Below are 25663 nucleotides of genomic sequence, written 5' to 3'. Positions count from 1 at the left end.
GATCAAAATACTCTAAAATTCAGATTTTATCAGAAAAAGTAAAGTTTATAGTCCTTAAAGGCAGACAAAACAACAAAGAAAAATGGACAGAATAATATAATCAAAGAACAACAAAGAAGGAATGGACAAAAATGGATGGATGGATGGATGGATTTTGGATGGGTGGGTGGATGGATGGATTTGTTGATTTTGGATGGTTGAATGGATGGATGGATGGATGGATGGATATGTTTTGTATGTTGGATTTTGGATGGATGGATGGATGGATGGATGGATGATGCGTTGATTTTAGATGGATGGATGGATGGATGATGCGTTGATTTTAGATGGATGGGTGGATGGATGATGTGTTGATTTTGAATGGATGGATGGATGGATGGATGATGGATGGATGGATGTGTTGATTTTGGATGGATGGATGGATGGATGGATGTGTTGATTTTGGATAGATGGATGGATGGATGGATGGATGGATGATGTGTTGATTTTGATGGGAGTGGTGATTGATGATGTTGATTTGGATGGATGGATGATGGGGTGATGGATGAGGAGTGTTGATTTGGATGATGGATGGATGGATGGGAATGGATGGGTGGATGGATGGATTTGGATGGATGGGATGATTTGATTTGGATGGTTGATTTTGGATGGAGGGATGGATGATGTGATTGGATTGTGGATAGATGGCTGGATGGAGATGATTTGGGCTGGATGGATGGATGGGTGAGAATGAGGGATGATGTGGTGATTTTGGATGGGTGGCGGATGGCTGGATGATGTGTTTGATTTTGGATCATACGTTTGAGTCTGGGATCGGCTGGACTTGGAGGATGTCTTGATTTTGGCTGGGTGGATGGATGGAGGATGACTGGATTGGATTTGTTGATTGTCTCATTTGTAAGGCGCTTTTGGAGTAAAAGCGTCTGCTAAATGATTAATTGTAAATGTAAATGTATGGGTGGGTCGATGGATTGATTGATGGGATGGCTGGATAGTTGGCACTTTGTTGAGTGGTATGACTGGATGGGATATGGTCTAAAGTTAGGCTCTTACAGGACAGATAGAATGACATTGTAGGATGATAGACAGAACTAGTTAACGGTAGAATGACCGAGAAACGATTGATACATCTGGCCAACAAAAATTATAACCAATCAAGCTCCTTCAATATGTCCTGTATCAAAAGGAAATTCATCAACAAATAAAACAAAATAATTGTGCTCAACAAACTCTTTTATAGGCCTACCAGCGCGCTGTGGAATGTTTGCTTGGCCAATCCAGTAACAGAAAAGTAACTAATTGTTTCATAATTTTTATTCTAATTTTATGAACTCTTCTAAAAATCGGAAATTCAACCCCTGTATGTGGGGTCTTAAACCTTCTAACCCCAACAACGTGCAGCAGTACATAAGCCAAACAGGACCTGTGGATTGTCAGAACCAGCCCTGTCAAACAACGCTTGCACACCATAATCAGAGCCGACCGCCCTGGACCGAAAACTCAGGAAAGCCCCGGCTCTGAGGCCCCGTCTGGCCCTTCCTAGGGTTCAGGGTCGCATCTTGTGTTTGTGGACTAGAGTGGGGAACACACCGACCCCCAGCATCAGGTGTGATGGAATCAGCTGCTGTGGGATGTGTGTGGGGGGGTCTGTGATGGTTTTTTACCCATATGTGATATCTGCAGGATGCGTTTGTTGTGCGCCTAGTCTCACACTCTGATGCACATGTGCACATAACTGTATATACAGACACACACAACACAGGCACCCCCACATTTCTTGTAACTCTGGTTCAAGGGATCACAGGGGATGGATGTAGACTGAAGAGAAAAACAGATGAGGGGAGAAAAACAGAATGATAAAATGAAAGGTAACATGTTGTAAGGGAACATGTGTAGCTGCTTGCCTCACAATCTTAGGAGAACCATCAAATACACTCAGATAGATTTTTTTATATATATTTTGTTTTCATTTTAATTTTAGCAAAAGATTTTGTAATTTTGATGTTTTTATAATTTTTAATAGTTTTTTTTTTAAAATGTCTAAAGTATCTCTCGTAATGTGTAAATTTTACACTATTAAATATAAGTTTACCATTTAATATTAGGTATAAGACACGTTTGATATTTTGTACTTCATATAAGTTTGGACTTTATATAAAGTTGGATTTATTTCAAAGTAACAACATTTTTTCTTTAAGGTTTTAGTTTAACAATAAATAACCCCTTCTCAAGAAGAAATCTAGAAGGAATACGATTGTTTTAAAATAATCCAATCATTGTCAATACCGTAAAAAGAAAACATTTTTGTTCTGTTTGTTTGTTTGTTTTTTGCATTTTTGCCTTTTTGTGTTGTTTTGTAATGTAAAAAAAAGACCAATTATCATAATTTTTTATGTAATTAGTAGCCCTATTAATGAAAAATACCTATACATTTTTTTTTGTAATTTTCACCCCCCCCCCCCAAGCCAACACAACCAATCCAACTAAAATGCCATTTTTTGTAGTCTAAAACTGGATGCCCTTTAGTCAGATAAAAGTACAATTTACTAAAATGAAAGAATATATTAAATAAATTTAAACAATTGAAAAAAAAGGACTCCAAAACTATACACTGCTAGCAATTCTAAAATCTACTTTATAGCTGTTTTTATGTAACAAAAAAAAAAAATTAACAAGTAATTTTGTTAATAATAATAATTAATAAATGTTTGGTAAGTGTTCAGTTCAGCAATTCCAAAAGCAAAGTCATTATTCCAATAATGGTGTTTTTTTTGTTTTTAAAGCTTAAAAGTATAAAATCACCATCCACTAACTAACGGTACAGAAAAGCGCAGCCTAAACATTTTGCCTAACTTCTCATTTTGTGTTTCACGGGAGAAAGAACATAATATGTGGTGAGTAAATGATCTGGGTGAATAATTCCTTTAATGTACTTTATGATGTATTTAAAATTTCCTCCCGAGAGACGGGGAAAGACAGAGAGGGAGTGAATGGGGCATTATCATCAGAGCAGGGTTAAGGTTCAGAGGTTCAGGACTGCACTGTAATTAAAGCGGCTCTATAAAATTAGACTAAATGAGAGCAAGAGACTACGATAAATCTGCTCTAATCACTGCACCTGCACTGGCCATCCTCTGTGTGAGAGAGAAACATATCAGAGCAAACAGGGTCTGTACAGGTTGTGGATGGAGCAAGGGATTGTGGGACAGGACAGAGGCATTCCCAACAGAAACATACCACAAATTTACACACTCTCAGGCCATCAAGATGCATCACATTACTTGCTCACCAATGGATCCTCTGCAGTGAATGGGTGCCGTCAGAATGAGACTTCCAAACAGCTGACGAAAACATCACAATAATCCACAATAAATCCATACCACTCCACTGCATCAATTAACATCTTGTGAAGTGAAAAGCTGCACGTTTGTAAAAAAACAAATCGATGATAAAGGTGTTTTACTTTTAAACAGTCACTACTGTTCAAAATATGAGTACATAATCCATAATGCTTGTTCCAGCTGGTAAAAAAAATCCATCTCCTGTCGTCCTTTCACATTAAAATCCACACACATATTTGTTTAGAACTGTTTTGGACTGTTTGTATATGGTGCTTGAACAGTGCATATTTCTCTCCTGATTCAGAAAATACCTTTTCAATGGGAAAAGCAATATTATGGATTGAGGACTGAGGTATTTTAGCCAGAAGCAACAATATGAAGTTAAAAACGTCTTATTATTGGATTTGTTTATTACAAAGACATATCTTTTCACTTCACAAGATGTTAATTGGTGGACAGGAGTGGTGTAGATTACTTGTGGATTATTGTGATGTTTTTATCAGCTGTTTGGAGTCTCATTCTGACGGCACCCATTCACTGCAGAGGATCCATTGGTGAGCAAGTGATGTAATGCTGCATTTCCCCAAATCTGCTCTGATGAAGAAACAAACTTTTAATCTTGGATGGCCTGAGGGTGAGTAGATTTTCAGCAAATTTTGGGTGAACTATTCTTTTAACCTCTTAGTAACAGCATGAGTGATACCCGACTTAGCAAACACCACTCAACCAGCATTGGCTCTTTACCTGCATATATTTTAGTGCGCTCTCTGCAAAGTCAGTTACAATGAATCCAAATCTGGAGGAAAATGATTTTATTTGTTACATGAATACCTCATAAATCCAACAGAATAAAGCTGCTTTTGTGTGTGTGTTGACAAAAGCCTTTGCATCAAAGCCCGGGCTAATAGGTCATAACATAAGTGGAACAGGAAGAGAAATTCACAGCCGCTCTCTCCCTCGCAGCTCAGCTGTGTAGAGACATAGCTGCTTAATTTATTTATTCCATTCCCATTAATTAGAACGTTTGCACTGACAAAACAGGCAAAAGGAGGCATTAGCACCTAGATTACACTCCACATCCCTGCCCTGTTTTTTTCTCCCGCTCACATGCATTTACACACACACACACAAGCATGTGCTTCCACACAGACAGAAACCTGCTCACACGCTGCTCCAAGCAAACATCCATACATTAGCATTCACATACGGTGCCAAAGAGCCCTAAAGCAGTGTGTGAGAAGTAACACAAACATCCATAAATTTGTTTACCACAATTAAAATTATAAAAACTTTAATTATTTAATTGAAATTAAATGCAATCACACACACACACACACACACACGTTTGTTTTTGTGAAAAGTGGGGACATCCCATAGGCGTAATGGTTTTTATACTTTACAAGCTGTATGTGCTATTGCCCTACACCAACCCTACACCTAACCCTACCCCTCACAGGAAACTTTGTGCATTTTTACTTTCTCAAAAAAACTCATTCTGTATGGTTTATAAGCGTTTTGAAGCATTTTGTTATGTCCTCATAAGTCACCCTCTCCTTGTAATACCTGTGTCATACCCATGTCATTATACAAAGTCGTGTCCTGATATGTCACAAAAACACGCACACACACACACACACACACACACACAAACACACACACACATATATATATAGACACTTGGATAAAAATGCTAAATGAATAAAAACCATACCATGTACTTTTTTGTTATTATAACATTCCATCTCCTGTCGTATTATAACAAACTTTTGTAAGGGAAAACAAACTAGCAGGTCAAACATTTATTATATAACCATGGTACCATGTAAACTAAAAAACAAAAAACAAAAAAAAAACTGGTCATTCCATAGTATTTTTATTAATATAATTTTTGTAAGGGCAAAACATATTAGCAGGTCATACATTTACTGTATTATAACAGTACCATATTATAACATATTGGTAAAAATGTCTGTAAATATATAATAAGCATGGTACCACTGTACTTTGTTATTTTACCATGTTTAATTGCTGTAAAACAAAACAAACTATAAATAAACAAACACATGGTAGTTCAATAATGTTGTCTGTTAATATATTTTTTGTAAGAGAAATACAAATCAGCAGGTCACAAATTTACTACATTATAATGGTACTATGTTGTGGCATATTGGTAAAAGTGTCTGTAAATATGTAATAAACATGGTACTACCATTGTACTTTGTTATTTTATCATGTTAAATTTTTATAAGGTATCAGTTCAAGTATTTACTAATACCCCACGGTATTATGTCAAAAAAAACATGTATTTTTTGTTAGCATATAATGGTAAATATAAATCAGCAGTATTTTTTCATAAAAAAGATGGTACATTTCTTTAAGTAAAAAAGCAGCAGGACTAAAAAGTTGCAAAAAAGCAGTACAAAAACTATAATGGTATTACCACCGCTGTTTCTACCACGATACCATTTAGTGGACCATGGTAAATTTTTGCAAATCAGCAGCTGTTAAATGTCCTGCATGTGTTGAAAAAAAAAAACACGGTAGTACCAAAAAGGTGCTCTTTCATTGTCAGTGCACCAGGCTAAATGTCTGCAAGGGCAATCCGTGTGTGTCTACTGTTGCAGTGATGAAACGGCCTCGTCGACATGACAAAACGAAGGTCTCGTTAGACTGGCGCGGGCTTCGTCCCCTCTCTCTCTCTCTCTCTCTGTGGTGAACAAAAGGCGGATTCTGAGAGCGGCAGGAGAACCCCCGAGGAGAAGAAAGCCACTGCACTCCAGCGCTGTGGTGAATGAGGTCTTTTCAGCAGAGTCCTGTGCTGTTTACTCTAGTTCAATAATAGCCCTCATTTTCCAATCATTATTCGCTCAGTCTGACTGCCGCTATTAGCCTGTCCGGGGTGTCACTCAAAGAGCACCGTACACACCCATATAAAAATAACGTCACAGCGCAAATACACAAAAAATACACATTCCAATGAGGGCTTATGTCAAACTCTGTAACTCTCATCTGGTTAAACCCGGCTTGTCAAAAGTGTCATGTGCTTATGCAGCTTCAGCCGGGTCTCCTGACACGCTTTAGAAGTTAAAACGCATAATTTTCAAACTTAAATTGCGCTGGCGACAGTTTGACCATTCGGGTCAGACGCCCAAAGGGTGATTTTGTGTAAAAATATATGTACTTAAACACGATTAGCTGGATGATCTATCGGCCACATATTTTTTTCACGTCTAACATCCCAGACAGAAGCCCGGCAGCCAAAGTAAGCGCAGCCAAACTCTCCATTTTGATTTGGAACGCGGCTTTCTCAGCGTATGGGATCGTTCGCTGTGGCCAATTTCTGAATCATTAAAAGCGAAAATCGCTCCAAAAAAATGCACCCTGAAAATGCATCTTCCTGCGACAGAAAACTGGTGTATATTTCTATAAGGAATTGCGAGCGAGGTAAAGGCTTGTTTTTCCCGTCAGCGCCATGCCGGAGGTGTTAAGATGGCGATATAGGGAGGATGTGTTTGGAGGAAAGCAGAGGATAGGACATGAAAAAGCGGGTTAAATGGAAAGAGAGGCTGGGAAAGAGAGGGATGTTGGCAGAGTGTGTGGTGTGATTTGAAAAGCTGAGATCCGTGCAGCAGTGCCAAACACACACACCAGTCACAGTTCCCTTCGCAGACCGGCTTTTGTTTCTATTTTGGCATTTTACACCGTCTTTATTCTCTGCCCGCTGTTCTATTCTCTGTTTTAACAAATGCAGCAATGCAAATAATAACATTACTAATAATTAATAGTTGATCAGGAGGCGGAGGAGAAGGAGGATTCATTTGGTGTGGTTATTGTTGATAGAATCTCTTTAAACTGTATAGAATTTGAATATCTCTGGTTAACGTGATTTCTGTTTGCTTATATATATACACGTTTATGCATTCAGTAATGGGGCATTTCGGTTTTACCTCTGTAAGTTTTATTTGCCTGTTCCATCCAAACGAAAGGCTGTAAAGAAAAGCAGAACTCAGCCAAAGTCAATCCTTCTTCTCCTTCAACATTTCTCCTGTTTTTCCATTTGAGCTGCACCATTTCCTTCTCAGCTATTGTTATCTTCTGAATTCTGCAGTTTTTGACTTTCTCTCCTGGTGATGAGATTGTGCTACACGAGTGTTTAAATATTAGAGGAAAAACAACTTAAACAGAATGCTTTTCAGACACACACTTCTCATGCATTTCTCATGCATTTTCCATCTTTTTTGTTTCAAATTAATAAATAAATATATTTAAATCATCTGATATGCTATGTGTTTTTCACACACTGCATATCATAATTGCTAAGTGAATTAATGTAAATATATTCATGGAAATTATTATTTGTATATTTAATCTACATATATTAAAGCAAAAAAAACATATTATATTTTAAAATAGTTAAAATTGACATAAAAAAAATATACTTAAAAAATACAAAATAAAAAATAAATCAAATTAAAATTTATTTAAAAAAACAAATGAAATGTGTTCAGGAAACAAATTATTTAAAAAATGTATTTATGAAAGCACTTATTTAAAAAAACAAATGAAATGTGTTCAGGAAACTATTTTGTTAAATTTCCATTATATGAAATTATGAATATATTTATTGTTCAAAAAAATCATGAAACTTTGAAGCATAAAATTTAAAATGTTATTTTAAAAAATATGTAAAATAATAATAAAAAAATTAAATAATTGTGATGTATATTTTTTATAAAAATATTTTCCTGCTAGCACTGAAGCAGATACTCATACTGCAGATTTGCATTTTCTCATTTCTAAACAAATGAGCCATAATACACAGGCTCAAAAATATTCTGATGTCATATTTTAAAAAACAGCAAATAAGAGTAAAAACTGAATCCAAACGGACTAATATTTTTCCAGCACTTATAATTAAACAAACTCTCTCACACAAACACAATAAACACAGGAAAACCAGCTTCCTGAGTGAGATCCAAGCAGCACCTTCACATTGCTGAAAGAGAGTCAAAATACATCCAGCTCCAAATCAAATCAAATCAAATGTGAAGGTGACCATGTGAAGCGGCGTGTCAGCGGTCAGTGCGGGTGACTGTCTGCTGTCCGTCTGGTTACGGGCCTCTGTTAGCGGCCCACAACACCTCGATTGCCAGCCAAGAAGGAATGCTGCAGCCCAAAGACCTGACAGCAAACAACTCACATCAAACATTCCAATTCACATCTACCACTGAAATTAAACAAACAAACGACAAAAACGACCGACTAAAAAACTGAAACAAATGTAAAGTTTGCAACACCCACAACACAAAATCCATCTTTATTTTTAAACTCCCGCTAGAAATCGCAACACCTCTCTGATATCTCTAACACCTCTGAAAGCTGTGGAAACCATCCTGAATAGATGATTCGCTGTGAAACAAGCGATTTAATGCTTGACCGCAGTTTAATAGTCTATTGTCATTTAACTATATACATCCATTTCCTTTTCTGAAAGGAAAAGGCCACCATTAGTTCCCCTCTTTTCAGCGTCTATCCCTCTCTCTCGCTCCTTTACAACACAGAGCTGTATAGTCGTCGCCTGACTACAGAACTTGGCACCGCGGCTGGCGTTTTATCGGCTGTCTGAGCTGGACACAGCTCGATTAGAGATGAGAGCAGGCACATGTTTTTATCATGACTGTGCGATAATGGAAGCTGCATGACGTGGCGAGCTCCAGAGATGACTAAACTGGGAGAAAGCATCCATCATTCTGACAAACGCAGAAGAAAAATAACAACTTTTTTTTTTTTTCTGGAGTGGCGCGAGACGGTCGATCCAAGGTGCTGGTCAAAAACTCCCATTAATCATCATCATTAATACAGGCGGCGTACGGCAAGAAGACCGTGCTTAATTACAGCATCGTGCTCCTGGGTGTTTTACCGCCGGAGTTTAACATCATTAATCGCTCTCAGAGGCGATACGACATGCATCTTAAACAACCAGTGAAACAGGACCTGGAGAGTAAATTATACACAAATCGTGCCTCCTGATCTACAGCGCGCAAATATCACAGTACATGTAGTTGTTCAAATGCTAGAGCCAAAATGTAAACGCTGATTTTCAGAGACAGCGAAAGCAGAAGTGATCTAAACCAGGCCTCGTTTTTGGCAGGCACTAGTCGTTTAAACTGCAGTTGAAAAATAAATGCAAATGTTTGCTCTGAGAATAATCTTTGCAAAAAGCAGGGTCTGTCAGTGTTTAAGGGACATGAATAAACGTTGCAGTAATATTATCTCAATTTGGTCAAGCGGATGTGGCCAGAACAATGAGCCATCGGGCCGCTTTAATAGTGTCCGGATTAAGATAGGAGATTCGGCCGGGTCGGCAAGAGATAATCTGAGTCCTGGCATACCGTTAAACAGGAAAAGAACGGCATGGTGAACCGGCTAACTGATGCTGAGTTCCACACGGAGAGAAAGGGAAACTCGGCATGGGCAACAAAATCTCTTTCGGAGCCCCTGCCAACAAACAGAATTATGGCTCTGTGTCACAACAAAGGCGAAAAACCGCCATCAAATGTTGCCTGTTCACATACTCTGAGTGCACAGATAATAGCTAAATAACTGAGCTGCCTGTAAATAGCTGCAAATATAATATTGTGCTGTTTGTGAGTGTCTCTTTCTGTGTTTTGCCAAGAACTGCCGCCAATATAGTGACCATCATTACAGCGCATCTGAACAAAATAAATACTTGCAACTCCAACAAAACCACAATCACCAATCCTAACATCACCATCAAAATACATAACAAACAAATAAAAATACTTACTTAAATATTTTAAATATAATACATATTACATTAACAAAGTATTATTTATAATAGTTTATTATTTATATTGTTGTAGTAGTTGAAGAAAGTGTTACTTTAAGTGTTTAGAAACAATATGCCATTTATTATTATAAAAATAATAATAATAATAATAATTTATATATAATAATACATATATTATGTCTAAAAATCTGGAATAAAAACCTTTATTTTTTATATTAATATATTTATTATAGTTGTTTTGTTAATGCTTTATAAAACAAAATATTTTTAGATTTAAGTCTGTGTTTATCATAAAGTTCCATAAAAGTCTTTTGATTGTTTAGAATTTGACCGTGAATGTTCTGATTTTAATATCTAATTTTGACATTTCTTTCAATGCTGAGCAAAACTTAAAACTAAATAAATAAAATACATAAATTAAGACTGTAAATCGAAAGTAAATGTTCGGTCTATAAGAATGTGATCGTTGTGATTTTAGGTGTGTGCTATAGGCAGCAGTGTAACTAAACAACCTGTGTGTGTGTGTGTGTGTGTGTGTGTGTGTGTGTGTGTGTGTCTGGCCTTCACACCAGCTGGGAGCAGGCCAGCTGTCACTACCACAATACACAAACTGACATTTACACACACACGCATGCACAACTATCAAAGGCATGGTTGCATTATGCTACACACACTACAGCAAACATAACCTATAAACCAGTTCTCACACACACACATAAATATAAAAAAAAAAAATTACACACACACCTTCAAGTTCCATCACAATCACACAAATAATAACAAAGAAATAAACACAACAAAGCCTGTATTTGCATATATTTGCATTCAAGTAAATTTTTGGAATACAGCCCGGAACTGAATCGGACCGTGCTTCCTGAACTGGGTTACACAGCGGCATATTTCTGTGTGTGTGTGTGTGTGTGTGTGTGTGTGTGTGTGTTTGACTCACCTGGCGTATGGACAAAGTAGGCCAGATACAGGTCCAGTTCTTTCACGGACACTCCGATGTGGTGCGGCTGCACGCAGAGGCCGTGGTTGGAACACTGCGGTGACTTGATCAGCCTCTCTCCGTCTGTGCTCTCCAGCGGGCTTCCCTTGAACAGGATAACCATCACCAGGTCCAGGCGCCAGACTTTGTCTGCTTGCCTCAGGCAGTCGATGCGGCGGATCTTTCCCTTCTGGTCGGGGTTGGACAGCACGCAGCACGGCGGCTTCTTCCCCGTGATGGTGAGCACGAAGTCCTCACGGAACTCCGGCCGGATGTCTTTGCGAAGCTTTGCGAGCAGACGGGACGCCCACTTCTGCTTGATCTCGGGCTTCTCGCCCAGGAGTTCGTCTTTGACGGCGCGTTCCTCGTCCTTCGTCATGCGCTTCTCGTGCTTCTTGAAGTACTTGCGCTTGCGGGCCTGGAGGTTGAACCAGGTGTAGGAGAACGCACGGACGTGTGGCAGCAAAGCCTCGATGAAGGGATGAAATTCATCCTGTTGGATTAAAAAAAAAGGAATTTCAGAGATAATTTTAGAAACTTTCATGGAACTTAAAGATAAATATTTGAGAGCTTTGGAAGAGAATGCATTGAATGCATCTGAATTTACATATCTGCAAATAACAATTTGGCATTAAAAATATCTAACATAGTGCGAATAAAAGAGAATGCATGCTACATTAGGTCCATTTGAATACATTTTAGGTTTTAAGAATAAATCTCAATAATTTTAGAGAGTTTCAGTGAATAAATATATTTGCCAATGATGTCAACGCAATGCAAAATAAACTGATTTTGGGACATTTTCTTACAGCATCTTAAAAAAAATTGTTCCTCAAGTACATTTATCTAGTTTTAGGGATATTTTTTTACTAGAAAACAACCAAAAAATACAGTTTTTAGAAAAATATTTTTTGCAGTGTTGAACTTGGAAAAAAATATTAATTATTTTCAATTAAAATAATATAGACTTACATTTTATAGTCTTACATTCTATTTAATCTGTTATTACATTCCATTAAAGCCATTTGATTGTTCTGAATTCTAATGCCAATTTTATTCTTTTAACATCAGATTTTGACATTTATCTCAATGCTGAGCAAACATAAAAATAAATAAATAAAACATAAATTAGGACTGAATAGAATGTAAACTAAAAGCAAATATAAGAATGTGATCAATCATTATTTTCAATTGAAATATCGTTCACAATAGTAGCATGCATAAAGCAAAATCCCCTTAAGTTCAGACACAATTATTCTACATAAATACAAAGACTTTGCAAATTAAAGTAATCGCAAATCGAAAGCTAAACAAGGCTCTCTTTCAGACAGTTTTTAAACATCTCAGTGGCTGTGCAGGAATTCCGGGATTCTGAAATTCACAGAAAGCAGCTTCTTTAGCTCAAGTCAGGCCAAGAAAAGCTTGGCGATTCCCACGGCAACGGAAGACTCATTCAGCCTCCTTCACTCAGAGCTCTCCAATAATACCTTCACCACACAACGCTCAGTGACAAAGCCTAAACCGCACCACGGTGCCCCAGTGCCAGGGCCACCGTGCCCCAGACCCTCTCCGCCAACTCTCGCCACAACAAGACCGCGGTTAAACTGCGTCCCTTCAAGACCTGCCATCAAATCCTCTCTGCGGGCTGCTGCTGTGCAGAAATCCAGGCATGTTCACATTTCGACAATCGAGAAGGCAGATATCACCGTGAAAAGCACACACTGCAGACAGGAGCAGAAAGAGAGAGAAAGGCTGGTAGTTACCATTTTGCACTCTCATCATAAATTTGGCACGCCGTTCAGGATTGGGGGGGGGGGGAATCCACCCGCACCAGTTCTTTGCCCTTTGCCACTCCACGCCGAAAACAACAACTGCTGGGATTGGCAAAGATGAAGAAATTGGCGACCCGACCGAAAAAAAAAAAAAAACTTGGGTAAAAGGAAAGAAGACTGCCCAGATGCCACTCAAAATTGCCCGCAGAGAAGATGCTGTTCAAAAAAAAAGAAAGACAAGTGCCCTTTCCAAAAAAATCAGGAATTTTCTTTTGCGTTTCCAGGTAAAATTGGTTATATATAAAAAAAAATTGCTCCAAAAAAGAAGAAGAAAATGAAAAACAAAAAATTTAATAAAGGTGTGTATCCAAGAAAATAAAAGAAGGAAAAAAAAACAGAAAAGCAGAAGCACTCAAAATAAAATTAAATGCTTTCACTTTCCAAATAATTAAAAAAAAAAACTAAACAATGCAGACAAAAAAAAAAAAAATCCTTGGCAAAGCGCAATGAGAGTTTTCTTAGATCTTTGGATCCGGCAAAAAACTCAGAGAGCTCAGCACACACAAAACGCAGACACACGCGCGCACATGCATGCACACTCCTGCGATGAAGGGGGGCGGGTGGGGGGAGCTGGCTAATGCAAAGCACAGAATACGGGCAGGAAAAAAAAGAGAACCGAATCAATGTTGGACGAGCTCGCAGGACCGCTGGCAAACCCAAGTGCTGCTGCTTTTTTTACTCCTTTTCTCTCCAACTCTCTCTCTCGATCGCTCACTCGCTCTCTCTCGTCCTCTCCGCGTTCCTTCCTTAACCATTGCCTGAGTCTTTGCCAACACGAGTAGGGCCCACCTATTTGGCAACAAGATGCCTGTAGCTCAGCCAATACGTTAGCTTGAAGAGCTGAAAGGGAGGGGAAAGAGAGGAGGGGGGGGGCTGGAGGCAGAACGAGAGAGAGCGAGCGAATGCACATAGTCCAGTCCGGTGGTGCACGATTTGCCAATTTGACAAGTTCCGATCCACCACTGTGGCAAAGTTCACCATCCCATTAAGCTAGTCATGGTAACCGTGTTCTTAAGTCTGGGTCGCAGTCACCATCGCCGCTTGCGTAATGCCACCTTGGCACAGGACGATGGGAGAAAGCACACAGCGCTCTTCAAAACTCCCAGCAGACCCTGCAGCCGGCAGCTGCTCGTGGATTTAGAGGCTAAGACAAAGAGGAAAGCAACCGCGCACCCCTCGCTCCCCATGTGCATCTCTAATTTAAAACAAACATATGCTGTGTCTGTCTGAGAAAACGAGGAGCTCAGGCCGAATGCAGCAGGCCGAAGGATGGGAGATTGAATACCTGATCTGAAGTTGCTCACAAAACTTTGAAAAGCTTTTAGGAACAATGTTCCTGCAAAAAAAAAAAAAAAAAAAAAAAAAAAACAATTATAACAGAAGTTGTGTCGGTTCCAAAATCTCCCATCAGCCGTTTTTAGAAATTAAAAAATGGTCAAGCACTAATGAGTGCATAAGATTACTTCAAGCAAAAATTAAAGCACTGTTTTGTCACATTTGGGAGGTTTTCCAAAGTTTAATTGCACAAATTATAATATGCATCAGAATTTTGCCAATGAATGCTTTTAAAATGCTTTTCAAATGTCATGGTTTTCTTGACTGATTTGACTGCGAGTGTAAACGGTGCTTTTTCTTTCTTTATTTTTTTACATGCAATTGTAATTAACTATCTGAGTTTTGGGAATACTTTAATCTTGCGATCAAAAAGAATATAAAACAACAGCTGCTTACAGCATAAAGTAGAGCAGAGATTACTAGAGATATTCAGATCTGAAACCCTGAGACTAAACGAGACGTAGACTGAACTGTTGATCAATTCTTGTTGACGTTTTCTAAAAAAAAAAAAATTCTGTGATATACTGCTTGGATGCTGTTTGTCCCAAAAAATTGATTTGAAATGCTGGATTAGCAAGCATATGCAAATATCTCTTAAATGAGAGACCAAGAAGACATCATTGGACGGATGTGTGGTGATAACGCTCTCCCATTGCAGTAAAACTCTTCATTAGTGCTTCCTCTTTCAAATGGGAGCCTATGTGTCAAAACCAACACCTGCTTGAGGTCTCTAATAAGATGCTAATTGAAGCACACAACCAGAGGAGAGCAGAATTTGTTTATGAATGCATTTGTTTCAATAGCACCTTTATTTCAAACAATCCCTTCTCTGTTTGAAACACAGCCCTTAATGGCTTCCTGTAGTGCTACCAGTGCGAGTATGAGATAATTAGCTTCTGATCAACATGTGCGTTTGAAAATTCACTTGCCTAAAGCACAATTCACTTCTTCTATAGAACAGCGGCGCCAGAGAATAGGACAAAATAAAGCATTTCACAAATCAAAGACATGATACTAGCTACTTTTCAAAATAATATTTTAATTAATTAAAAGATAAACTATTAAAATTATTTAAAAAGTATTATTTAAAAAAAATATATTAGTTAAAAATAATAATAATTAAAATATAGATATTTTAAAATATTCAACTGTTAGCTACTTTGGATATCCAGTCTACAAAATCTTTACCTACGACCGTTATTCATGCCAAAAAATTAAGAAAGAAAAAAAACTGGACTTTATGGACACACAAACATCTCTATTATTGTGTTCAATTTTACGAAGCGCCGTGAAATTTATGAAAACAAAGACTCGGGTCCAAACATTCAGTATCAAACTGACAGTTGCGGCTATATTAATAGGTTAGGTGCGCCAGGTTGATTGGCAACCCTAAATAGCCTACGGTCATTGGGCTAATGAACTATATTACTTGGCGGAAGAATTGTTCGTTGTTGTTGTTGTTATTACTACCAATAAAACTAACTATTTATTGAACACTTGTCCACTGAATCACGTACTACTGCTGCTGCCGTTTAATAAACGCACGAGGAGTTAAACCTCTCGTGACTTGTTTTATTTTAAGCATGGGCCTGTCATCTATTTCAAGCTTTTCAAACTTATAAAACGACACTATTTCGTATCAAACGTATCTAATACGCCGATGGAAGGGATACAAGTTTTTAAAAATGTTCATAATGTAGCAAAACATCGCATTTCATCGACCTGTATCAGTCCTGCGCCCGTCCTGTCATCAAAACCCCACAAACACGGCCTGGTTTCTCCCCTAAAGCCCCAGCACGGGTCTCACCGCTCCTCAGAGGTCAGGGAAACCAGCTCGCACAGCAGCGTTTGAGTTCATAGCGTTCTGCTCAGGTAACATCATCAGCGCGTCACGTCCGCCTTTCTGACCACAGACTACGAGCAGCGCAAGAGTTCTGCCAGCTCAATTAAAAATAATCGCTGTGTTATTTTTTCCCTTTCGCCTGTTCCTACAACATTAATGCTTAAAAGAGAGAAGACATCATCTCTCAAGCGTGTGCCAGCAGTCGGATGGAAATGAGCGAGCTGGAAAGAGCGTTTGCTGTCGGGCGCCAGAGAATCATTTGTGTTAGTTTGTCACTGACGGTAAAATCAATTAATAGTAACAAAAACACACCCAAGCTCCTTCCAATCAATGCAGAAAAATTACTTGAACATCTAAGCACGCACAGTTTTGATAATGTAGGTTGTAGGCTACTACAAAAAAATACGTGGCATAAATTAGTGTCATATATTGTATTAGCCAATGCATTTTCCTGGCATAAAATGTTCAAAATCCATATTCTAGTCACACCGTAAAGCACAAGCTGCGATCGTCTGGTGAAAATCTAATTTTGTCAGGCCTATTATTCAAACTTTCTTCTTCATCAAAACTTTACACAGTCAATGATTTATCTTGTTTGGTTTAAAAGCTAATTTTGTTCAGAGATTCGAGCTTTATAACAATAACAGCCTACATTTTACATTGAAAACTTTGGCAAAGTTGCACTACAGTTCTATAAAGCAAAGAGTGATCATTACCCTAGTTTTACTGAGCTGGCGCAACAATAAAGAAGAAAAAAAAAATAATAATAATGTGGGTTCAATAATCCACAAAAGAATCTCAGAGTCTCAGCGCAGGTGTCTGTGGTAGTAATTGAATATTGATTATTTTTCCTGATGATTTTTTTCCGGATATTTTCTGTTTAAACATTTGAAAGTATTATATATTCGGTTATTTAATATAATAATGTCTATTCCACGCGCATTTATCAGGTTATTTAGAGGAACAGAGAGAATGATGGTGGATAGGCTCCTGCACGAAAGATGAAGTCCAGCGCTTTAAAAATAATTCTTAATAACTGAAGTGATTATTCTAGCTTGAATAAAATTTCATTATATGAACAAGAACCAGATTTAAACGAAATGTTAGATAGTAAGCTAATATAATATCCTGTTATATCAATATCCTCGCAGCAAATAAGATCGTTTTATGAGATAAGCAAAACCGGAGGAATGAAAAACTGCGACTATGTGTTACAAAAACAGAAAACGAAATCAAACAAATCCGTTTAAATATATAATGCGTTCACCTCGCTTTTTAGTGTCAGCAAACTGATTTCGCACCACTGATGGGCTATTTATAAACCAATACCCTACAAGGATTGGGTAATATCAAAGCATGACATGTTCTATCGTAAATAAATAGCCTATTGTTTTTAGAAACAACTCAGCTAGTGAAAACAAATAGGTTTTTGTGAAAAATATTATATTTTAGTGTGAAACCCATTCAGCTTTAAACTCAATGTCTTATATTTCAGCCTTTAGCACTAGGAATTGAACATGTTTTCTCCTATATTAAATATTTATTCTTAAATAATAATAATAATAATAATAATAATAATAATAATAATAATGTGTGCAATATTAATAATAATAATAATAATAATTATTATTATTATTAAATACCCAAAGCTAAATTAGGAACATTAGTCTGAAACCTGAAACATCATAGATCAAGATTATGTTTTTATTAAATGAAAAGGTGTATTTGAATATTTGGTGAAGGTGAAATATTTGTAAATTTTAGCTTATAATTCATTAAAGTTATTAAAGCTTTTGAAGCACATAATTTAATTATTAATTACTGAAAATATTATTTAATTATTGAGATGAATGATAATTATTCATAATTGTTCTGTAATATATTTGATGTTGTTTCTGGGACAGGTTTTTTTTTCCCCCAGTAGTTTTCTAGTGTGTGGAAAACTGGGAAAACCAAGCATGTTTAATGAGAGAGATTTCAGGGTTTGGGTTTGTTGGTTGCCCGCTGTGCGTCCGTGACCCTCCCTGCGGGTGTGACCCACCGTGACCCTGAAACACCATAATGAAGACAGACGTGAGGGCTGAGTCTGCCCTCTTACAGCAGAAAGACACTCTGACAATAAAAGAAACTAAGAGACAAAGAGCCTGTTAAAAATATTTTTAAACGGGAAAGGAGGCAGGCCTCAAATGAGACAGTGAGAGACAGAGTAAAAATGTGATAAATACCAACATGACAGACGTTGAGGGAGGTGGAGGCCATGGAGAATCATGTGCTAACACACGCTATCATGAGGACGCCAGTCCAGACATGCCAGTGTGCCAGCGTGGACAAAACCATGGCGGTACTGAGACAGCTGACCTACACACACGGCCATCTATTGTGTCTGACGCTGGATACAATCTCACACACACACTCGTGTATAACCTCGCACCTCAGAAACGTGGGCCGTGTGTGAATGTGTGTAAGCGTGACGTTAGAGCAGTTTTTTTTTTTTGAAAGACAGAACTTAATATTTTTATTCAGCATGGATGCATTAATCAAAAGTGACAGTAAAGACATTTATAATGCGACAAAGGATTTCTGCTTCAAATAAATGCTGTTCTCAACTTTTTTTTTAAAATTGCAACCCCCCCCAAAAAAACTTTTGAATGGTAGTCTATACACAAATTCAAATTGAAATTAAAAATAATTCTGTGCTGAGAGATATGTGAGCAAAGTGTGACAATTAGCCCCAGTTTGCCCTATCACTGTCATTTTAAGTGTTTCTCAGATCCATTTATACATGCAAAGAGACCTAAACACTTTCTTTTCTTTATGTACGACCCTGTTTGATAAAAGCATGAATGCAAAATTCCTTTTTGAATTAACAAATGCTAGAATATATTATCAACATAAACGGTGTCAGGCGTGAGGACGCACCCAGGCCCGTACAGATTGCGGCTAGCCAGTGATGCATGATGACGATAGCTGAAGCTGTTTGGTGGTGTTTGCAATTACCCCAGTTTACAAACCAGCACATTACTATGTGTGAAAAGTCTGCAAGCAATTTGTGGCAGCGGAGAGAAAGGAAAGGCACATGTATCCCAGAGGGCCCTGAGAGACCGGAGCTCAAGAGCTGCACGGAACGCACGGCACTCTGGGAAGAACCGCATTGTAGGGTTAAGGCCTACAAAATATCAACCCGAAATACATCAGCTCATTTGTCAACACATTCTCTGGGCCTAATAAGAGGAAATGGTTAAGGTGTGCTGCACTATGTGCCAGATTTGGACCAGCGGCAGTGCCTCGACTGCATACACTACTGGACAAAAATCTGGAATAAAAAAGTTTTTTTTGTTTTTGAGAGAAGTCTCTTATGTTCACCAAGGCTGTATTTATTTGATAAAAAAATTTAATATAGGTAATAATAAAGGTAATAATAAAGGTAAAATATTAATAATAAAGGTAATATATATAAAACAAAAAATATATATATATATAAAAACATTAATAATAATAATAGTAATATGAACAATTGCTAATGCCTGAGCACTAGTAATAATAGAGCAGCAATGATTTCCAAGGATCAAATGACTCTGAAGACTGAAACAATGATATTGAAAATTCAGCTTTGATCACAGGAATAAATTACATTTTTAAATATATTCAGATAGAAAACATTTATTTTAAATTGTAATAGTATTTCACAATAGTACTGTTTTTACTACAATTCTGTTCAAATAAATGCAGCCTGGGTGAGCAAAAAGCTTAAAATCTTAATTATTCCAAACTTTGGGGCTGCCAGTGCAAATGTACATTTTAAAGAAAGGTGAAAAGGACATGTCAGATTAAATCTACAAAATGGGTTTTTCCAAACATACTATGGTAAAACTGTTATCAAACCGTGATGTCATACAGTACATGCCCACACTTTTCCTTATCCATTTGGCTAACACATAATTGCACTAAATGCAACGTAAACAATTATGGCTTGCTGATAAAAATCATTGCTGCATAATTCCTTGAGTAGGTGTTGTAGCACAGGATGTAGTTTAGCAAAAACAAACAAACAACAATGACAAAAAGCCAGCGGCAAGAGATTTGATAAGGAATAATGGATGAAGGATTGCACACCCGAGCTGGTAATGATGTTCCTGCAGCTCAGCTGGCAGAGCCTAGCACTAGCAATGCCAAGGTCACGGCTTCAGTTCCCAGGAAATGCAGGTGCAGATCAAATATATAGCTTGAATGCACTGTAAGTTGCTTTGGGGGAAAAGTATCTGCCAAATGCAGAAAATGAAATGACAAAAATCTTATTCCATGGGTATTAAAAGTGAAATAATTAAATCAATAAATCTTAAGCGGTTTGTCATTTTTCTTTTTCCATAGATATTAAAAGTAATAAATAAACAAATAAACTTGAAATTTCTTTAGTTTTATGCTACATTTTATCCAGATAGATTAGAAATACTATCATGAATTTAGCTAAAGGTGCTAAATTTTACCAAAAAAAAAAAATAGATAAAATAATTCTCAAACCTATAACAAAAAATATTTAACATACAATTGTGAACAAAAACTGACAATAAAAACAAGAAACTTTATTTACATTAAAACTTATAAAGCTAAAGTATTAACATAAATGAATTGGAAAGTACTGCTGCAATGAATTAAAGATCATGACTTAAAAAAAAAGAAAATCTCTGGTGGTCAAGATCTTTTGATCGTCTAATTGCATTGTTACTGTAGCATTATCAGAAATCTTGAGCTTACTTAACTTGTGTCTGATTTCGACATACCGCAGAGTTACCTGCACGCCCTGATGCACACGACCGCCACACCACTGAGTTCACGTGCGTAGAGAATCAAACCGAGGCTTAGCGCTGCTTACGGAGCATGACTGAGAACACAGGAAACCTTTGGAAACATCATTAGTCCTGAATATCTCTGCTTTTGATAAGCAGGCCCAGACGGACTCCGCAGACAGCTCCTTCTGAGAAGTGGATTTAAAGAGACAGTTCACACAAAAAAAAAAAAAAAATTCTGTCTGCATATACTTCAACTTACTTTCTTCTGTGGAACATAAAAAAGATGTTGAGAAATGTGTCAATGTTCAATGTTACTTGCTGTTTCTTTGTATTAATTGTGAAATTTACTAGCAATTTCTGAATGAAAATTGTTTCTACACCATTTTTTTTTCAGTGTGGTAAAAGGTATTATTAAATGTGTAAAGTGCAATCAAATTAGCCAATATATTTAAAAAGCGAACAAAAGATTGAACTTGTGATTGAGGGACATACTCGATATTTCCGCATATCAAAGAAAAAGATCTTTCAAAAGTTTGTCAATTTTTTGGTTTTGAATGAAATTAATACTTTTATTCATCAAGGTTGCATTAAATTGATGAAAAGTAACAGTAAAGAATTTTATAAAGCTACAAAAAAATCTGTACAAAAATATTAATTAGCATGACAGTTTTTAATATTGATCATAAAAAGAAATGTTTCTTGAAACCACAAATCAGATATAAGAATGATTTCTGAAGGATCACGTGACACTGAAGACTGGAGTAATGATGCTGAAAATTCAGCTTTGCATCACTAGAATAAATTACATTTTAAGATACATTCAAATAGAAGAAAAGTTGTTTTAAATTGTAGTAATATTTCATTGTTTTCCTATATTTTTAATCCAATAAATGCAGCCTTGGCCTTTTTTCAAAAGCATAAAAAAATTTTACCGATCCCAAACATTTTAATGCAACAGTATATGCACAGTTTTGCAGTTAAATAGTAACATGCACATCCGACGCTATCTCACGACAAATTCGTATGTATTTTATGAGGTGGCTAATTCATACGAATTTGTACGACCTCACTCGTACGATTTTATACGATTTGTCTAAACGTCAGTGTCGGGTAGGTTTAGGGGCAGGGTTAGGTGTAGGTCATTCGTACAAATTCATACGAATTGTGCAACTTCTAAAATACGTACGATTTGGCAAAAATCATATGAATTTGTACGAGTGTGGTCGTACGAATTCTTACGAATTAGCCACCTTGTAAAATATGTACGAATTGCCGTGAGATGGGGCTGGCACATTAGAAAATGACAACCAGCACACTAAATGCCAACAGCTTTCCATTGCCGACCATTACCTTGAAGGCCAGGTCTATGACATCATCCAGCTGCGCCAGCTCCATGGCGTTCCAGCTCTGAGTCGAGCCGAAGGCACGGCTCTCTGCCTTGATTAAAACCCTCTGATTGGTTGGCAGAGAGACGTTGCATGCAAATAGATTAGTCGGTGTGCCAAAGCTGTGGCCATGAAGAACCCAGAATGAAGGAGATTACCCAGAGACCTGTTTTTAATAGCTTTAGCATCACATATTAGACTGAATACGTTGATAAATTGATTGCCGTGGATGCGGAATCACAGCGAAATGAATTTAAATGAACTTAAAACACACCCTGACACAGTTTAGACGCACAACGTGGGACCCTGAAACGGGAACAGATGCCCCCGCAAACACACACACACACGCAAATCCACACAGGCACTACAGTTGCCGAGTGTTGAACGCTTCGCAATCAAAGAAATAAAGGGGCAATCTAGCACACAAACAAGAGATTCCCCATCAGCGCTGCCAACAAACAGGGCCCTCCTCTTGCAGAACAAGGGATGCACTATTGACTAAATCCCCCTCCCCTCCTCACTCTTTCTCTTTCTACTATTTTTCTCTCTTCAGTCGCCCCTCTGCCAGTCTGCGAGGCGTGGTGCCAATGCTTTCCACCGCCGGGCACTTTGCCCTGCCCTTTATGCAAATGCTTTACTGCCATCCCCAAATCACAACCCCTACTGTCTCCTTTCTGCTAGGTCTGTGCCACTCTGTCTGTCGTTTTAAGCAGTCTTGTGTCCTGTTCAACACCTTCTGTATCTGTGCACCGACACCACACCTCTTCCTGGCACTTAAAAAAAAGAAGAAAAGAATAGGCAAACTGAACACAGGATGTCGAAAATCTGGTTTGAATATCTTGTTTTTGTATTTTAAATGTCATGCATACTTTGTGCACCACCAAATGGAATGGAAAAACGTAATGACTTCCAAACAGGTTTTCCAAACACTCCCTCCTCTGCCATTGGTCAGACAGAAAGATAGTCCCACCCCAAATTTGCACCATTGGTTGAGACAGTGTCGCTGTGTTAGGCTGCATGAGATCATCAAAAAATGTTTTTGGGGAATCAACTTAAGTATTCTTATATACTATTGTAGTATTTATTAATATTTTAAATTAGCTTTTATTTATTTTCAGTTTTCATTTTAGTCTAAGTTTTAGTCATTTTGTTATGTTCTTTTATCATTTTGGTAACACTTTACAATAAGGTCTCATTACTTAACGTTAGTTAATGCATTAACTAACATTAATGAACAATGAGCAAATATGTTGATTAGTATTTATAAATCTTTGTTAAACTTATTAATAAAAATAGTACTTTTCATAGTTAGGTCATGTTAGCTCAGGTCCATTCAATAATATTAACAGGTTTTAACGGTGTATTAGTAAAGGTTAAAAATGAACATAAACAAAGATTAATAAATGCTCTAGAAGTATTTTTCATTGTTATTTTAACCAATGTTAACAAATGGAAGCTTATTGTATAGTGTTGACGTTCTTTTTAATATTTTTATTTAACTTTAATTCTATTTTAGTTTTAGCAATTGTATTACTTCAACTTATTTTATTTTAGTTGACAAGGCAAAATTTCAAGTTTTTTATTTAATATTTAATATTTATATTTTATTCACAGCTTTATTTGAATTAACAAAAAAAAAATAGCTGGGATGTAGGAAACAGATATTTTAAAAATGAAAATGAGCTAAATGCCTTTTTACTTCAATTATGTGATATATTTAAAAAATGAAATAAGATATTTAATAAGAACCAAATGTAGGGAAAGACTTGGTTTTGTCCATCAGGATTGATTGGATGGTAATATAAGTGGGTAAATTAGTTGGACCATGTCATAGAAAACATTTTCCTTACTTTTTTGAAACAAAAGACTTTGGTCTACTATGCAGACATGATGTAATATTCAGTAAATGTGGTAAAATGAGTCTGATAAACTATATTATGACTGTTTTGGTGCAACAAATCTTGATTATAATTGGAATTCATGAGAAAAATCAGGCTATTGATATGTGTGAGAAATGTGTGAGAAATAAAGAGGGACAGACGAAAGGAGAAAATCCTGAATAAAGACCAATAGACGCTTCCTCTGCATTCACCCTTATACAGGCAAAAGAAACCTGTGCCAACACACACACACACAGGAAACCACATACACACCTGAGCTATTAAACATGAATCTATCGACCTATCATCTATATTTTCATTCACAAGTGTAGAAGTAGTGTAGTCGTATTTTCTAAAGGAATAAAAATGCCTAGAGAATAGTTGCCAGCCTCTATAATGGTCTGACAGGAAAAGAGAACACTGTAAATGCTGAGGTCAGGCTGGAGTGAGAGATTTCAGAGGAGTAGTTCAACTTAAACACTCTCTTCCTATCGGTAAATATGACTGCCCACATCCCTTTCCCCATTTCCTGTCGAAACTTCCTCCTGTTGAATTAATAAAGATACAGCAACTTCAGCTCTCCAGGAAAGCAGCGGGCTGACGACAGACACCGGTGGGAGGCAAACAAAACAAAGGAACCTGCAGACGTGAGAACTCACAGTGCTAATCTGATGCATGAAGGCAGAGAGCGTTGGAAGGTCGGATAAAACAAAATAAGCGCAGACGCATTCAGTCTGACCACATTTCAAAGGTTGTGACCTGTATTCAAAGTTTTTGGCCCCACCGTGCAATTAAAGCAACAATATTAATTTATTTTCATCTAAATAATGTTTCACCTCAAAAGATTAAAATCTGTTTGACTATTTAAGAAAAGTAATTTTTTGCATAAATTATTCAGTTTACCCTAACAGTTTACCCTAACAACTATTCATTTCTAAGTTAGAAAGTGTCATTTTACTCTTAACATTTAGACTCAAAAGGGGGAAAAAAAACAACAATTCAAAATATAATCTCACAACCACAACTCTACACAATTATAATAATAACACATGAATAAATAAATATTAGATATTGATATTTCTAATCATAATGATTTTATTTAATATTGCTAATAAGAAGAACAAGAATAATATAAATACATATTAGATAACAACTATATGCAAAATCATAAATCATACCAAACATAATTTGGATTCATCAGTCCTTGCAAATTTTAGGCCCATTTCAAAACCCCCGTTTCTTTCCAAGAGAAAGTTATATTCACACAACTGTACATATTTTTAAATTTACATGGTCTCCATGAGGTATTTCAGTCTGGTTTTAAATCCTTACATAGCACAGAGACAGCCCTATTGAAAGTTTTTAATGATCTGCTTCTTGCCACTTACTCGGGTGACTATGCTGTTCTTATGCTCTCTGATCTCGCGGCTGCATTTGACACCGTAGACCATAACATCTTGA

The 25663-nt window shown here is 37.0% G+C and overlaps 1 protein-coding gene across 1 annotated transcript in view; it reads right to left on the bottom strand.

Moving 5' to 3' along the window:
* LOC109059404 (nuclear factor 1 X-type-like) overlaps window positions 1–25663 on the bottom strand; it is a 723368-nt gene that overhangs the window by 85378 nt on the left and 612327 nt on the right. The window contains 1 exon segment of the mRNA XM_042718695.1: window positions 11102–11633. Coding sequence (XP_042574629.1) covers window positions 11102–11633 — 532 coding nt within the window.

Source organism: Cyprinus carpio, chromosome A3 (assembly GCF_018340385.1).
Source record: "Cyprinus carpio isolate SPL01 chromosome A3, ASM1834038v1, whole genome shotgun sequence".
Lineage (NCBI taxonomy): Eukaryota > Metazoa > Chordata > Actinopteri > Cypriniformes > Cyprinidae > Cyprinus > Cyprinus carpio.
The sequence above is the reverse complement of the archived record's forward strand: the minus strand, read 5'-3'. Positions and strand labels throughout refer to the sequence as shown.